We start from the raw sequence: 17,642 nt of genomic DNA on the forward strand, positions 1-17,642 counted from the left end.
TCAGAAGTAACATTCATAATTACAGCACAAACTGCTCTGTCCATGACCAAGAAACATGAGTAAGACTGAACTTACATTTAGCAAGAAAGAATAAATATAAAACTTAAAGCATTTTCTACTGAAGAATAAAACTGTATAACAAATTACACAAGGACATTAAAAAGGTCAAATGAAACTTATTTAAAAAGGCAGTTAAAAAATACCTGTGAAACAATACATTCTATACACTGAAGGCTTACTTAGATAACACAGTGTAAGGGTTTGGTAAAAACTGTAACACATACCTAAAATAATAACAATAATAATATAACATTTGTTGTTTCATTCTCTCTTTCATGTTATGTTATTTCCTTCTTTTTTTCTTTTCTGGAAAATCTTACCCCCAAAGCTATGAAATGTATATTACTAATGTCTTATCCTCTTTTCAGAATGAAATTTTCATTCTACAGCAGAGTGTGCACTGATATTAAACTTTCTGGCGTATTAAAACTGTGTGCCAGTCCGAGGCTCGAACTCAGGACCTTTGCCTTTCATGGGCAAGTGCTCTGAGTGAGCTACCCAGTCATGACTCACGACTCATCCTCACAACTTTACTTCCCACAGTATCTCATCTCCTACCTTCCGAACTTAACAGAAGCTCTCCTGTGAAACTTGCAAAACTATCACCCCTGTAAGAAAGGATATTGCAGAGACATTGCTTAGCCACTGGCTGTGGGATGTTTCCAGAATGAAATTTTCACTCTGCGCAACATGTGCACTGATAAGAAACTCCTTGGCAGTTTAAAACTTCGTGTCTGACCAAGACTCGAACTCAGGACCTTTGCCTTTCACAGGCAAGTGATCTGGCAACTGAGCTACCCAAGCACAATTCATGACCCATCCTCAAAGCTTTACTTCTAGACATGTGGTTTCCCTAAATTAATTCAGGCAAATGCTGGCATAACTACCTCCAAAACTGAGTGGTCTATGCAACTGACTGCTATGCAAGGACCCAGGTTCAATTCCTGCTACTGCTGGGGATTTTTTTCTTTGTGGGAGGATTGGAGCAGGCTGCACTCAGCCTCGTGATGCCAACTGAGAAGCTACATGACCAAGTAGTAGCGGTTCCCAGTCACAAAGACTGACTACAGTTGGGAGAGCAGAATATTGATTGCATGACCCTACATAATGCAGCCAATGATGTCACTGGTGGAGGATGATATAGCACTCAATTGGTACCGATGGGCCTATCAAGGCCTGTAGATGGAGTTTACGTAAATGCCAGGACGGTTCCAACCACAAGACCACGCATGACTACCTGTCCCATCCTTGTCAAACTAGACCTGTATTGTATATAAATGGCCGGTATATATAATCTAAGAGGAAGGACAGATTGCTACTCACTATAAAGATGACAAGTTGACTTGCACACAGGCACAATGAAAAGACATATATTTAGCCAAAGCCTTCTTCAGGAAACATGCACACACATGCCCAGACACACACACACACACACACACACACACACACACACAAACACACATACATACACAAACAGACACACACACATTCAAAAGACCAAGCACACCTCACAAGAGCAAACACACCTCATGCACACACAATTGCCATAGCCGGCGACTTGGACTGGAATGCAACTGTCATGTTGAACAAAAGCAGCAATCTGGAGTGGGGTGTGGAAGGGGGAGAGATAGCAGGGTATGATGGGGGGGAGGGGAGAAGAGTGCTGTCTGAGCCATCTTGATCCTCCCCTCCACCACCAGCTTTTCCAAACTGCACAGAGGGGAGTTACGTTAGAACACCTTCTCCACTCCCAAAATAATGCCAGCATCAACCTATTGTCCACTCACCTTCCACTCAACAGTTTCTGCCCCCATCCTATCACCTCCTCCCTATTCAAGTCCTTGTGCCCTCCCTCACTGTGCGTCACTATCCGCCTGTCTGTCTTTCCCCTTTTCTGCTCCCCCCTCCCCTCCTTCCCTACCCTACAGTTTTCCGAAGCCGCACCTGGCAGTCTTGTCTTGTCTCCATCTAGTTCCTACACACTCCACCAGACTGCACTCTTCTCTCCCTCCAGCCATACGCCGCTGTCCCTTCCCATTCCCACCCCACACCAGACTGTTTCTTTAATTCAACATGACCGAGATGGCAGTCATATGTGTTTGAGTTCTGCTTGCTTCTGTGAAAATATATCTGTGTGTGTGTGTGTGTGTGTGTGTGTGTGTGTGTGAGTGAGTGTGTGTTTGTGTTTACTTTTCTGAAGGTTTTGGCCAAAATGTAAATGTATATCAGTCTTTTCATTGCGGCTGTCTGCAACTCAAAGTTTCCCCTTTACAATGAATAGCAATCTTCCCTTTTCCTAATATTATTGATGTTATAACCTGGGGTTTTCATCATTTGATTTTGAATAAATGATCTTAAATTGTAATACCTAGAAAATCCTTTTAAAACTGATTTACAGATCAATAAATGGCTACTACTACTACTAATACTACTACTACGAGAGATAGGTAAATTACACACAGACACAATGAAAAGACTGCTCAGGCCACAGCAGCCAGAAACACATGCCATATGTGTGTGTGTGTGTGTGTGTGTGTGTTTTTTTTTTTTTCTATTTTGGAAGAAGGACGTTTTTGTCTGAAAGCTAGCTTAAATGTTCAGCAGTCTCTTCACTGTGTCGCTCTGCAACTCAATGCCTTCTCTATGTAGTGAGCAGCAATCTATCCTTTTTTATATTGTTGTTATGAATCAGTATTCAGTACCATTACCTTTTTTGATAATGATGGATATTCTCCACCAACCTTTTGTTAGAGTGCTGCAATTTATGATTTAAAAAAACTAATCTGATTTTTAATGTAAATGGGTAGATAAAAAAATCTAGTCACCAAGCAGCGGCAGAAGAACACACACACAAAAATGTTTAACTTTTACAAGCTTTCAGAGCCAGTGGCTCCTTCTTCTTGCAGAAGAGTTGAAGGAGAAGGAAGGGGGGTGAAGGAAAAGGACTGGAGAGATTTAGGGAAACGGGTACAGTTTATAAAAGTCACTTGGAACACGGGGTTAGGGAAGACTTCCCAGATGAGATGAGAAGGAAAGACTGATTGTTGGGGAGTGCACCTGAAGAGATTTGAAATCCTGAGAGCTTAAAGGTGGAAGACAGGGTAATATGCATGACAGAGATTACTAATAAAACAGTGCATGAATTAAAAAGAGTGAAAAGCTGAGTGCACTGTATGTAACAGAGGTGGAAGATGAGAAGGTGAAAAATAGACAGGTCAGGAAATGAACGATGTAGAAAACTAAATTGGAGTGAAGAAAGGAGTAGTTACTGTGAATAAATGCTGAGATGGAAGGAATTAATGCAAATTAAGGTCAGATGAATGGCGAAAACTAAGGACATGTTGTGGTGCTAGTTTCCACCTGCAAAGTTCTGAGATACTGATATATGGGAGAAGAATCCAAATGGTGTGTGTGGCGAAACAGGCATCGAGGTCATGACTGTCTTGTTGTGGAGCATGCTCTGCAACAGGATATTGAGTGTTTCTGGTATACACCTTCTGCCTATATCCATTCATCCTGACTGATAACTGGGTGGTAGTCCTACCGATCTAAAAGGCCAAACGGGCTTTATATAACAGCTTATGTATGACATGTCGTTTCACAGGTGGCTCTCCATTTGATAGCATATGTTTAGCCAGTTATAGGGTTGCAAAAGGTGGTGATAGGAGGGTGCATAGGGTAAGTCTTGCAAGGGGGATGGACACATGGGTAGAAGCCATAGGGTGGAGAGATGTGTGCAGAAGGAGCATAGTGTCTGACAAGGATATTGCAGAGATTGGGATGGCAATGAACTGCTATTCTAGGTATGGTGGGCAAAATCCAAGACAGAATGGATCACATTTCAGGGCATGATTTTAGAAAGTCATGGCCTTCTTGAAGTAGCTGATTAATACATTCAAGATCAGGACTGAGTGATAAGTAGTGTGCTCTGAAGTTGTTTTTTGAAGGGATCAGCAGTACCAGGATTAGATGTGATGGCCTGGGAAATCTGCTTTTGAACCAGGCTGTTGGGATAATTACGCCCAATGAAGGCTGAGGTGAGAGTGGTGGTATATTTCTGTAAAGAATCTGAATCCGAACAAATAAGTCTGACTGAATGTCAAGGCTGTATGGGAGGTAATGTTTCAACACAGAAAGGGTGGCAACTGTCAAAATGTAGGTACTGTTGTTTGATTATTTTTGTTGTTATTTGATTTTTATACATTCTCATTCCTTGTGTATCCTGCACCCCTCACTTCCTATGATCTGAATGACCAGCTTTTTCTTTTTAACCTTTCCTATTCTATCCCTCTCTCCTCCCTGAGGAAGGAACAAATAGTTCCACCTAGCATAATATAATTAGTGCTAAACATTTTCCCCTTTGAACGTAAGGACTTACCAGTACTTGTGTTTCACACTTTATCAGTAAAAACTTATTATTGGTTTATTGTCTTTTTGGAATTAAATAAATTGTACTTCAGCTCAAAAATCATTATTTGAAAATATTAAATCTCCCAGTGAAAAAGTATTCAAACCAGGGATTTTTTTCCATATTACATCAGTTAACAGTAGAACTTATCACTGATAGAAAGTGCTGACTTATTCACGTGTGAATGGACAGTCTTTATAGCTTGCATAGACCATGCAATCCTTAACATTAGCCCTTTGCTGCAGAGTTCACTGGGCAAGGTAGTATAGTTGTATGACTGTACTCAAATCCAGGAAGACTACCATTCAGATTCCCCTCTGGCCATCTACATGTAGGTTTTCCACGATTACCCCAAACCACTTAAGGCGAATGGTGGAAGTGCCCATTTAAAAGGCATGTTTAATTTTCAGCCCCATTCTTTCTCAGTCTGACCCTGTGCTCCAACCCTAAAGTTTTCAGCTACATTTCACATTAGCATATATTTGTCGAGGAAGGCCCCATCTGTTAGTAGTGCAGGAAGCAGATGGAATGGAAAGCCAGCACAATCGATTCGAAGCCCAGATCCCGTCACCACTACAAAGGCTGAAACTCTCTCCTCTCTTCTGAAGGCATGCAATTGGTCCACCTAACAATACTTCCTGTCATATACCAGTAGTTTTAACAGTTCATTTCTGACAGGAATGTGACACTTCATCTCAAGATGATGAGTAGAAACTCACTGAAATGTTGATTCAAGGTGGCACTGCCACTCGGCTGATAACCCAAGAAGGTCAGTATCTTATCATTCTATCTTTTTAGATGATATCACACAACTTACAAACGGAAAACATGTTCTCAAGTTATATGACTTGAAAATGTGTTTCCTCGTACTTCCTGAATCTGTTTTCTGTTATCAACTGAGTGCTAAAATGACTTCTCAACTTTCCCTTGTGCTCCTGTAATGAACCTGCTGACTTTCTAACATACTTTCCATTTTCCTTTCCATTCTTCAGTACAGTTTTCTTGTGTGTTGTATTTTACACTAATGGCCATTAAAATTCGCTACACCAAGAAGAAATGCAGATGATAATCGGGTATTCATTGGACAAATATATTATACGAGAACTGACATGTGATTACATTTTCATGCAGTTTGGGTGCATAGATCCTGAGAAATCAGTACCCAGAACAACCACCTCTGGCCGTAATAATGGCCTTGATATGCCTGGGCATTGAGTCAAACAGAGCTTGGATGGCGTGTACAGGTACAGCTGCCCATGCAGCTTCAACACGATGCCACAGTTCATCAAGAGTAGTGACTGGCGTATTGTGACGACCCAGTTGCTCGGCCACCATTGACCAGACGTTTTCAGTTGGTGAGAGATCTGGAGAATGTGCTGGCCAGGGGAGCAGTCGAACATTTTCTCTATCCAGAAAGGCCCGTACAGGAAATGCAACATGTGGTCGTGCATTATCCTGTTGAAATGTAGGATTTCGCAGGGATCGAATGAAGGGTAGAGACACGGGTCGTAACACATCTGAAATGTAACATCCACTGTTCAAATTGCCGTCAATGCGAACAAGAGGTGACCGAGACGTGTAACCAATGGCACCCCATACCATCACGCCGGGTGATACGCCAATATGGTGATGACAAATACACACTTCCAATGTGCGTTCACAGCAATGTCGCCAAACACGGATGCGACAATGATGATGCTATAAACAGAACCTGGATTCATCCGAAAAAATCACGTTTTGCCATTCGTGCACCCAGGTTCGTCGTTGAGTACAGCATCGCAGGCGCTCCTGTCTGTGATGCAGCGTTAAGGGTAACCGCAAACATGGTCTCCAAGCTGATAGTCCATGCTGCTGCAAACGTTGTTGAACTGTTCGTGCAGATGGTTGTTGTCTTGCAAACGTCCCCATCTGTTGACTCAGGGATCAAGACGTGGCTGCACAATCCGTCACAGCCATACGGATAAGACACCTGTCATCTCGACTGCTAGTGATACGAGGCCGCTGGGATCCAGCACGGCGTTCCGTATTACCCTCCTGAACCCACCGATTCCATATTCTGCTAACAGTCATTGGGTCTCGACCAACGCGGGCAGCAATGTCGCGATACGATAAACCACAATCGTGATAGGCTACAATCCGACCTTTATCAAAGTCGGAAAGCTGATGGTATGCATTTTTCCTCCTTACACGAGGCATCACAACAACGTTTCACCAGGCAACGCCGGTCAACTGTGGTTTGTGTATGAGAAATCGGTTGGAAACTTTCCTCATATCAGCACGTTGTAGGTGTCGCCACCGGCGCCAACCTTGTGTGAATGCTCTGAAAAGCTAATCATTTGCATATCACAACATCTTCTTCTGTCGGTTAAATTTCGCGTCTGTGGCGCATCATCTTCGTGGAGTAGCAATTTTAATGGCCAGTAGAGTAATAATATGATACTATATAATCAATTTAGCAATGACTTCATGATTTACACGCAGTACTTTAGGACTTACCTGTGATGCTGTGTCGTTGCTGTATGGATACACGTCAGTGATCATATGAGAGGTGGAAGCCGTCTCGGTCTTGACCATAGCCACGATGGCTACTGACAGGTTGACCTTGAGTGTGTACTGCACAGCGATCCCCATGAACGCCATGAAAGACACAATGTAGCGGGTGGGGATTGCTACCATCAGTCCTGCACAAGTACACAATACTGTCCAAAACTCTTGTAATTATTCATCATCCCACAAAATATTTTGCAAAGGCTCTGCAGATTATTTGGACATGTATTTCACCTCTGTGCAGTCTACGGGCTAAGGCAAAACAAGTGTGTTTTGAAAGAGCTAACTTTGAAACCAAATGTAAAGACTAAAGTACTGCATGCTACCTTCGTGGTCGGTCATAAATCAGGCCGACCACTTCAGCCATAGGCTGTACTGACACCAATGCAGATTTTTTTCTAGTGGACATTTCACACAAGCAGTTGTTGTTTGCTTGTAGCACTTAGGTTAACTAAACTACAAGCTGCCATTGGCCTAGTCTTGGTGACATGTATACCATTCTGTTTACTATTCTTTCTCTCTTGCACATGTAATGCTTACTGACTGAAAATAACATTATTTTGATGTGGTTAACTATTTTACTGGTATATTAAGGTGCAATAGTCATGAAAAATGAAAAAGGGATGTTATTAATTGTTATTTATTTGAGGCAGTCAAATATACTGTCCTCTTGAACTGGAAAACTTTTAGGAAACTCTCATTCCTTCACCTAAACTGATTATCACCCCAGTGCCACATATTCAAAAAGATCACTTGTTATGTGGCGTACCGGTAATCCCCATATTCCAACTTTTTAATTCAGGCTTTCACCAACCTAGTGGCACACCAAATTAAAGTATTATCACAAGGTCATCATAAGTGACACATAATGTGTCTCCAATTAAACCCCAACGCTAATTGACGTTTCAGCATCTAAAATTCAGTATTAGATTTTCAACAGCCTTCACGCCAGCTTCAAGTCTCTTATTTTAATTTCTATAATTTTAGAATACCTGGCAATCAGAAATATAATTATTATACAAATTTATGATGAGATTTGAAAAATGAACTCAAAGTGGGAATTACTACAGGGAAGATAATGCTCTTCTGACAAGGCACTATTATAGAAATTTAGAGAACCAGGATTTGAGACCAACTGCAGAATGGTTCTGCTCCCACCAATGTACACTTTACGTAAGGACACAAAGATAAGATGGCAGAAATTAAGAAGCTAAAGGCAGTTGTTTCTCCCTGTTTTATCTACGAGTGGAATAGGAAAGAAAATGACTAGTAGTGGTATGTGGTACCCTCCACAATGCACAGTACAGTGGCTTGCAGAGTATGTATGTAGTCGCAAATGTAGATCCATTGGTAAAGATTTGTGACCATTCCATTCTGTCATTCGAGCTGCAAGCAGATCTCCACACAAGGATGACCTGTCCTCACTCCATTATTCTCCGATACCTGACCATCTGTTGCAACAGATGACACTTGTGCACAACTACCTGTGGAAGTGAGCACTTGCTGCCTCTTAACTGTAGCCCTGCTCATGTCCCACACCACTATGACTTTATAATTGGCATCCAACTCCAAATTACTTGCAATAAAATGATCAAAGAGCACAATATGCTGCTTGCATTGTAACAGGAACTGTCACAATGTGGGCTGTCAATTTAGCTTGAATAAAACACTGGCGTCCCATACACTAGGATTCAAATCTGCCAGTAATATTCTGCTGAATTAAGTATGACAAATAATCAAATAAAAATGGTAAACATGCAATAAAAAGAGAAAAATAATGTCTGTGACCTGTCAGTGGATTAAGCATGTTCCTAACAGTGTGCCAGATGTTCATTAGGTGGCACATTGAGTGGAAGCACAAATACTGATTCATCAGTAGAGTGAGTATGGTCTCTCCAACAGTAACTTGCATCAGTGTTCTGCTATGTGGTTTCAGCATACAGAAAATGTGAAACATATCAAAATTAAGTGCAGAATGAAGGTCCAGTATGGTGATGCACAGTAGAAAATCTAAGAATGAGGTTGTTAAGTTTCAAAATGATCTGACATCCATGGGTGATCCTAATTGTCCACGTCAGGCATGTAGCATTGTGCTTCCACAAAACATTTCAGTTACTGAAGCTACTAAAACTGGACTTCACTGTAGGAACTGTAAACATTAGGCATGTTTCAGTACACCACACTGTATATGATGTGCACCAATATCACAAAGTGCTGGGTGCCCCAATAGCTAACTCCCGAGTGTGTTGATATGGTGAACAACTTTTGTTTGCACTGGATCAGAAAGTGATTCCTCTCCATGCAAGAATCTTCACTAGGAACACAACCATCAACCAAACATGATGAGTTAAAGGCCAATCTTCATTACTCAAACCAAAACAGTTCTAAGACAACCGACAGCAGAGCAGATTAAGTTGACCATCTTTTGTGATGAAAACGGCGTCTCTTTCAAAGATTACTTTACTAAAAGCTTAATAATCAATATTTATACATGTTGTACCAAAATGATGGCGACAAGCTTCAGGGAGTTGTAGAGGGTGTCTTGAGGAATCAACTGAGGACAGGCACCTGTGTCCAGAAATGTAATCCAATAATGCAACAGGGCATTGAAAATTCAGGGGTAATACTTGTCAACTAGCCACCTCTTCAGCAGCAAACATGAGCTCATACACTGATTGACGGCAGGAGGAACTTCATACAATTGGTCAGAGAGAATACAGGATTTAGAGAAGAATAGAAAAACTGCTAGAAGATGACCTTGTGGAAAATCAGTTTGAGTTTCAGAGAAATGGAGGACACACAAGGCAATTATACTTACCTTACAACTTATCTTAGAAGACAGGGTGAGGAAGAGCAGGCCTGAGTTTGTGACATTTGTAGATTTGGAGAAAAATTTTTATAGTGTTGACTGCAACACACCCTTTGAAATTCTGAAGGTAGCAAGAATAAAATACAGAGTGTGAACATTTATCTATAACTTATTTGGAAACCACACCATAGTCAAAGGGCATGGAGGGGACAGAGAAGCTGAGAAGGGAGTGACACACAAGCTGTGAAAAAAACCAAGGACAACTTTGGAAAGCAAATGAAAATTCAGTGAGAACACATTTAAACTTTGAGGTTTGCCAGTGACGTAATAATTCCATCAGAGATGGCAAAGGACCTGGAAGAGAAGCTGAATAGAATGGACAGTCTTGAGAAAAGATGATAAGCTGAATTTCAATAGAGGTAAAACAAGGGTAATTGAGTGAAGTCAAACTAAAACAGGTGATGCTGAGGGAGTGAATTAGAAAATAAGACACTGATAGTAGGAGATACACTATGTGATCAAAAGTACCCGGAAACCCCCCAAAACATACTTTTTTCATATTAGGTGCATTGTGCTGCCAACTACTGCCAGGTACTCCATATCAGCAACCTCAGTATTCATTAGACATCGTGAGAGAGCAGAATGGGACTCTCCACAGAAATCACGGACTTCGAATGTGGTCAGGTGATTGGGTCTCACTTGTGTCATATGTCTGTACTCGAGATTTCCACACTGCTAAACATTCCTAGATCCACTGTTTCCGATGTGATAGTGAGGAGGAAATGTGAAGGGACACGTACAGCACAAAAGTGTACAGGCCGACTTCGTCTGTTGCCTGACAAAGACTGCCGACAGTTGAATAGGGTCATAGTGTGTAATAGGCAGACATCTATCCAGACCATCACACAGGAATTCCAAACTGTATCAGGATCCACTGCAAGTACTATGACAGTTAGGCGGCACGTGAGAAAACTTGGAGTTCACGGTCGAGCGGCTGCTCATAAGCCACACATCACGCTGGTAAATGCCAAACTACTCCTCGCTTGGTATAAGGAGCGTAAATATTGGACGATTGAACAGTGGAAAAATGTTGTGTGGAGTGACGAATCATGGTACACAATGTGGTGATCCAATGGTAGTGTGTGGGTATGGCTACTGCCCGCTGACTGTCATCTGCCAGCAAGTGTAGTGCCAAAAGTAAAATTCGGAGGTGGTGGTGTTATGGTGTGGTCGTGTTTTTTATGGAGGCGGCTTGCACCCTTTTTTGTTTTGCATGGCACTATCACAGCACAGGCCTACATTGATGCTTTAAGCACCTTCCTGCTTCCTACTGTTGAAGAGAAATTTGGGGACAGAGATTGCATCTAACACCAACGAGCACCTGTTCATAATGAATGGCCTGTGGCGGAGTGGTTACATGACAATAACATCCCTGTACTGGACTGGCCAGCACGGAGTCCTGACCTGAATCCTATAAAACACCTTTGGGATGTTTTGGAACGCCAACTTCATACCAGGCCTCACTGACCGACATTGATACCTCTCCTCAGTGCAGCACTCTGTGAAGAATGGGCTGCCATTCCCCAAGAAACCTTCCAACGCCTGATTGAACGTATGCTTGTGAGAGTGGAAACTGTCATCAAGGCTAAGGCTGGGCCAACACCATACTGAATTCCAGCATTACTGATGGAGGGTGCCACGAACTTTTCAGCCGGGTGTCCAGATACTTTTGATCACATGGTGTATTTAGTCAGCATAATACCTGAAAATGGCAAAAGTACACAGGCTTTAAGGTGCAGGTTGACAATAGGAAGAGAAACACTCATGAGAAAGAGAACTCTGTTAACACCAAATACAAATTTACATGTTAGGAGGATCTTTTCTGATAAACAGTTCACAGAAGATGAGAGTAGGTCTGAAATGTGCAGTTACAGGAGAATGTTAAACATTGAATAGGAACATAAAAAAAAGAGGAGGTACTGAATTCAACAGCTAGAAAGAAAATGTATGGCACAACTTGACTAAAAGAAGAAAGTTGACAGAACTCATCTAGATGTAGCAAGGAATCATCGAATTGGTAAGGGAGAGAAGTGTGGGGGTAAAATTCCTGGAGGGATACCAATGCCTTATAGAAGCAAGTAGATTTAAATGGGTGTAGACTGCAGTAGTTATGCAGAGATGAAGGGGCAGACACAGAATAGATTAGCACGCAGAGCTGCATCGAATGAGTCTTCGGATTGAGGACCACAACAACAACAGAGAATGTTGATGATTTACATCTGACACAACAACATTGCTTCGGGCCTGTCACAGTTTTATCTCAAAGTTGAGGTCTAAGGCATGGGATCAAAGTAGCCATTGGCCTCTGATAACTAGGATGTTTCTTGATTTTTCTGGTTCCTATCCTCAATTTGTTCCTCAAGATACTCTCTACAATCCCTCAAAAAGAAAGAAACATTCAACATGGGAAAAATATATTAAAAACAAAGATTCCGAGACTTACCAAACGGAAAAGCGCTGGTAGATAGACACAATAAAAAACACACAAACACACACACAAAATTTCAAGCTTTCGCAACCAACAGTTGCTTCGTCAGGAAAGAGGGAAGGAGAGGGAAAGATGATAGGATGTGGGTTTTAAGGGGAGGGTAAGGAGTCATTCCAATCCCGGGAGCGGAAAGACTTACCTTAGGGGGAAAAAAGGACAGGTATACACTCGCACACACACACATATCCATCCACACATATACAGACACAAGCAGACATATTTAAAGGCAAAGAGTGTGGTGGATATGTGTGTGTGTGCGAGTGTATACCTGTCCTTTTTTCCCCCTAAGGTAATTCTTTCCGCTCCCGGGATTGGAATGACTCCTTACCCTCTCCCTTAAAACCCACATCCTTTCATCTTTCCCTCTCCTTCCCTCTTTCCTGACGAAGCAACCGTTGGTTGCGAAAGCTTGAAATTTTGTGTGTGTGTTTTTTATTGTGTCTATCTACCAGCGCTTTCCCGTTTGGTAAGTCATGGAATCTTTGTTTTTAATATATATATATATATATATATATATATATATATATATATATATATATATATATATATATATATATAATAGAGGGAAACATTCCACGTGGGAAAAATATATTTAAAAAGAAAGATGATGAGACTTACCCAACAAAAGCGCTGGCAGGTCGATAGACACACAAATAAACACAAACATACACACAAAAAAAGATGTGAAAGATATAGAAGACAACGCAGTCTGTGGGTGCGCCATTCTGTACGTCGTCTTTCTGCTGTAAGCGTGTGCTGTTCACAATGTGCAAGTGTGCTGTAGACAACATGGTTTATTCCTTAGAACACAGGATTTTTGTGGTGTTGGAATTCCACCGCCTAGAACACAGTGTTGTTGCAACAAGATGAAGTTTTCAACGGAGGTTTAATGTAACCAAAGGACCGAAAAGCGATACAATAAAGGATATGTTTGTGTGTATGTTTGTGTTTATTTGTGTGTCTATCGACCTGCCAGCGCTTTTGTTGGGTAAGTCTCATCATCTTTCTTTATATACAGGGTGTTTCAAAAATGACTGGTATATTTGAAACAGCAATAAAAACTAAACGAGCAGCGATAGAAATACACCGTTTGTTGCAATATGCTTGGGACAACAGTACATTTTCAGGCGGACAAACTATCGAAATTACAGTAGTTACAATTTTCAACAACAGATGGCGCTGCAAGTGATGTGAAAGATATAGAAGACAACGCAGTCTGTGGGTGCGCCATTCTGTACGTCGTCTTTCTGCTGTAAGCGTGTGCTGTTCACAATGTGCAAGTGTGCTGTAGACAACATGGTTTATTCCTTAGAACACAGGATTTTTGTGGTGTTGGAATTCCACCGCCTAGAACACAGTGTTGTTGCAACAAGATGAAGTTTTCAACGGAGGTTTAATGTAACCAAAGGACCGAAAAGCGATACAATAAAGGATATGTTTGAAAAATGTCAACGGACTGGGAACGTGACGGATGAACGTGCTGGAAAGGTAGGGCGACCGCGTACGGCAACCACAGAGGGCAACGCGCAGCTAGTGCAGCAGGTGATCCAACAGCGGCCTCGGGTTTCCGTTCGCCGTGTTGCAGGTGCGGTCCAAATGACACCAACGTCCACGTATCGTCTCATGCGCCAGAGTTTACACCTCTATCCATAAAAAATTCAAACGCGGCAACCCCTCAGCGCCGCTACCATTGCTGCACGAGAGACATTCGCTAACGATATAGTGCACAGGATTGATGACGGCGATATGCATGTGGGCAGCATTTGGTTTACTGACGAAGCTTATTTTTACCTGGACGGCTTCGTCAATAAACAGAACTGGCGCATATGGGGAACCGAAAAGCCCCATGTTGCAGTCCCATCGTCCCTGCATCCTCAAAAAGTACTGGTCTGGGCCGCCATTTCTTCCAAAGGAATCATTGGCTCATTTTTCAGATCCGAAACGATTACTGCATCACGCTATCTGGACATTCTTCGTGAATTTGTGGCGGTACAAACTGCCTTAGACGACACTGCGAACACCTCGTGGTTTATGCAAGATGGTGCCCGGCCACATCGCACGGCCGACGTCTTTAATTTCCTGAATGAATATTTCGATGATCGTGTGATTGCTTTGGGCTATCCGAAACATACAGGAGGCGGCGTGGATTGGCCTCCCTATTCGCCGGACATGAACCCCTGTGACTTCTTTCTGTGGGGACACTTGAAAGACCAGGTGTATCGCCAGAATCCAGAAACAATTGAACAGCTGAAGCAGTACATCTCATCTGCATGTGAAGCCATTCCGCCAGACACGTTGTCAAAGGTTTCGGGTAATTTCATTCAGAGACTACGCCATATTATTGCTACGCATGGTGGATATGTGGAAAATATCGTACTATAGAGTTTCCCAGACCGCAGCACCATCTGTTGTTGAAAATTGTAACTACTGTAATTTCCAAAGTTTGTCTGCCTGAAAATGTACTGTTGTCCCAAGCATATTGCAACAAACGGTGTATTTCTATCGCTGCTCGTTTAGTTTTTATTGCCGTTTCAAATATACAGGTCATTTTTGAAACACCACACACACACATATATATATATATATATATATATATATATATATATATATATATATATATATATATATATATATATATATATATATATATAAAAAGAAAGATGATGAGACTTACCAAACAAAAGCGCTGGCAGGTCGATAGACACACAAACAAACACAAACATACACACAAAAATCTAGCTTTCGCAACCAACGGTTGCCTCGTCAGGAAAGAGGGAAGGAGACAAAGATGATGAGACTTACCAAACAAAAGCGCTGGCAGGTCGATAGACACACAAACAAACACAAACATACACAAAAAATTCTAGCTTTCGCAACAAACGGTTGCTTCGTCAGGAAAGAGGGAAAGAGAGGGAAAGACGAAAGGATGTGGGTTTTAAGGGTAAGGAGTCATTCCAATCCCGGGAGCGGAAAGACTCATCTTAGGGGGAAAAAAGGACAGGTATTTGGTAAGTCACATCATCTTTGTTTTTAGGTATATTTTTCCTATGTGGAATGTTTCCTTCTATTATTATATATATATAAAAAGAAAGATGATGAGACTTACCAAACAAAAGCGGTGGCAGGTCAATAGACACATAAACAAACACAAACATACACACAAAATTCTAGCTTTCGCAACCAACGGTTGCCTCGTCAGGAAAGAGGGAAGGAGAGGGAAAGACGAAAGGATTTGGGTTTTAAGGGAGAGGGTAAGGAGTCATTCCGATCCCGGGAGCGGAAAGACTTACCTTAGGGGGAAAAAAGGACAGGTATACACTCGCACACACACACATATCCATCCACACATATACAGGCACAAGCAGACATTTGTAAAGGCAAAGGGTTTGGGCAGGGATGTCAGTCGAGGCGGAAGTACAGAGGCAAAGATGTTGTTGAAAGACAGGTGAGGTATGAGCAGCGGCAAATTGAAATTAGAAATTAGCGGAGATTGAGGCCTGGCGGATAGCGAGAAGAGAGGATATGCTGAAGGGCAAGTTCCCATCTCCGGAGTTCTGACAGGTTGGTGTTAGTGGGAAGTATCCAGATAACACGGATGGTGTAACACTGTGCCAAGATGTGCTGGCCGTGCACCAAGGCATGTTTAGCCACAGGGTGATCCTCATTACCAACAAACACTGTCTGCCTGTGTCCATTCATGCAAATGGATAGTTTGTTGCTGGTCATTCCCACATAGAAGGCTTCACAATGTAGGCAGGTCAGTTGGTAAATCACGTGGGTGCTTTCACACGTGGCTCTGCCTTTGATCGTGTACACCTTCCGGGTTACAGGACTGGAGTAGGTGGTGGTGGGAGGGTGCATGGGACAGGTTTTACACCGGGGGAGGTTACAAGGGTAGGAGCCAGAGGGTAGGGAAGGTGGTTTGGGGATTTCATAGGGATGAACTAAGAGGTTACGAAGGTTAGGTGGATGGCGGAAAGACACTCTAGGTGGAGTGGGGAGGATTTCATGAAGGATGGATCTCATTTCAGGGCAGGATTTGAGGAAGTCATATCCCTGCTGGAGAGCCACATTCAGAATCTGATCCAGTCCCGGAAAGTATCCTGTCACAAGTTGGGCACGTTTGGGGTTCTTCTGTGGGAGGTTCCGGGTTTGAGGAGATGAGGAAGTGGCTCTGGTTATTTGCTTCTGTACCAGGTCGGGAGGGTAGTTACGGGATGCGAAAGCTGTTTTCAGGTTGTTGGTGTAATGGTTCAAGGATTCCAGACTGGAGCAGATTCGTTTGCCACGAAGACCTAGGCTGTAGGGAAGGGACCGTTTGATGTGGAATGGGTGGCAGCTGTCATAATGGAGGTACTGTTGCTTGTTGGTGGGTTTGATGTGGACGGACGTGTGAAGCTGGCCATTGGACAGGTGGAGGTCAACGTCAAGGAAAGTGACAGGGGATTTGGAGTAGGACCAGGTGAATCTGATGGAACCAAAGGAGTTGAGGTTGGAGAGGAAATTCTGGAGTTCTTCTTCACTGTGAGTCCAGATCATGAAAATGTCATCAATAAATCTGTACCAAACTTTGGGTTGGCAGGCCTGGGTAACCAAGAAGGCTTCCTCTAAGCGACCCATGAATAGGTTGGTGTACGAGGGGGCCATCCTGGTACCCATGGCTGTTCCCTTTAATTGTTGGTATGTCTGGCCTTCGAAAGTGAAGAAGTTGTGGGTCAGGACGAAGCTGGCTAAGGTAATGAGGAAAGAGGTTTTAGGTAGGGTGGCAGGTGATCGGCGTGAAAGGAAGTGCTCCATCGCAGCGAGGCCCTGGACATGCGGAATATTTGTGTATAAGGAAGTGGCATCAATGGTTACAAGGATGGTTTCCGGGGGTAACAGACTGGGTAGGGATTCCAGGCGTTCGAGAAAGTGGTTGGTGTCTTTGATGAAGGATGGGAGACTGCATGTAATGGGTTGAAGGTGTTGATCTACGTAGGCAGAGATGCGTTCTGTGGGGGCTTGGTAACCAGCTACAATGGGACGGCCGGGATGATTGGGTTTGTGAATTTTAGGAAGAAGGTAGAAGGTAGGGGTGCGGGGTGTTGGTGGGGTCAGGAGGTTGATGGAGTCAGGTGAAAGGTTTTGTATGGGACCTCAGGTTCTGAGGATTCCTTGAAGGTAGGGTAGTTACGGGATTACCTTGGCAAACTTTGTAAGTAGTGTTGTCTGAAAGCTGACGCAGTCCCTCAGCCACATACTCCCGACGATCAAGTACCACAGTCGTGGAA

General features: G+C 42.7%; 1 protein-coding gene across 1 annotated transcript in view; it reads right to left on the minus strand.

The window, feature by feature from the left end:
• LOC126159319 (sialin-like) overlaps positions 1–17,642 on the minus strand; it is a 196,829-nt gene that overhangs the window by 152,140 nt on the left and 27,047 nt on the right. Inside the window, exon 2 of the mRNA XM_049916507.1 lies at positions 6,965–7,149. Within this exon, the coding sequence (XP_049772464.1) occupies positions 6,965–7,144 (180 nt within the window). The 5' untranslated portion in view covers positions 7,145–7,149. The remainder of the gene's footprint in view (positions 1–6,964; positions 7,150–17,642) is intronic.

This window comes from Schistocerca cancellata, chromosome 2, assembly GCF_023864275.1.
Source record: "Schistocerca cancellata isolate TAMUIC-IGC-003103 chromosome 2, iqSchCanc2.1, whole genome shotgun sequence".
NCBI lineage: Eukaryota > Metazoa > Arthropoda > Insecta > Orthoptera > Acrididae > Schistocerca > Schistocerca cancellata.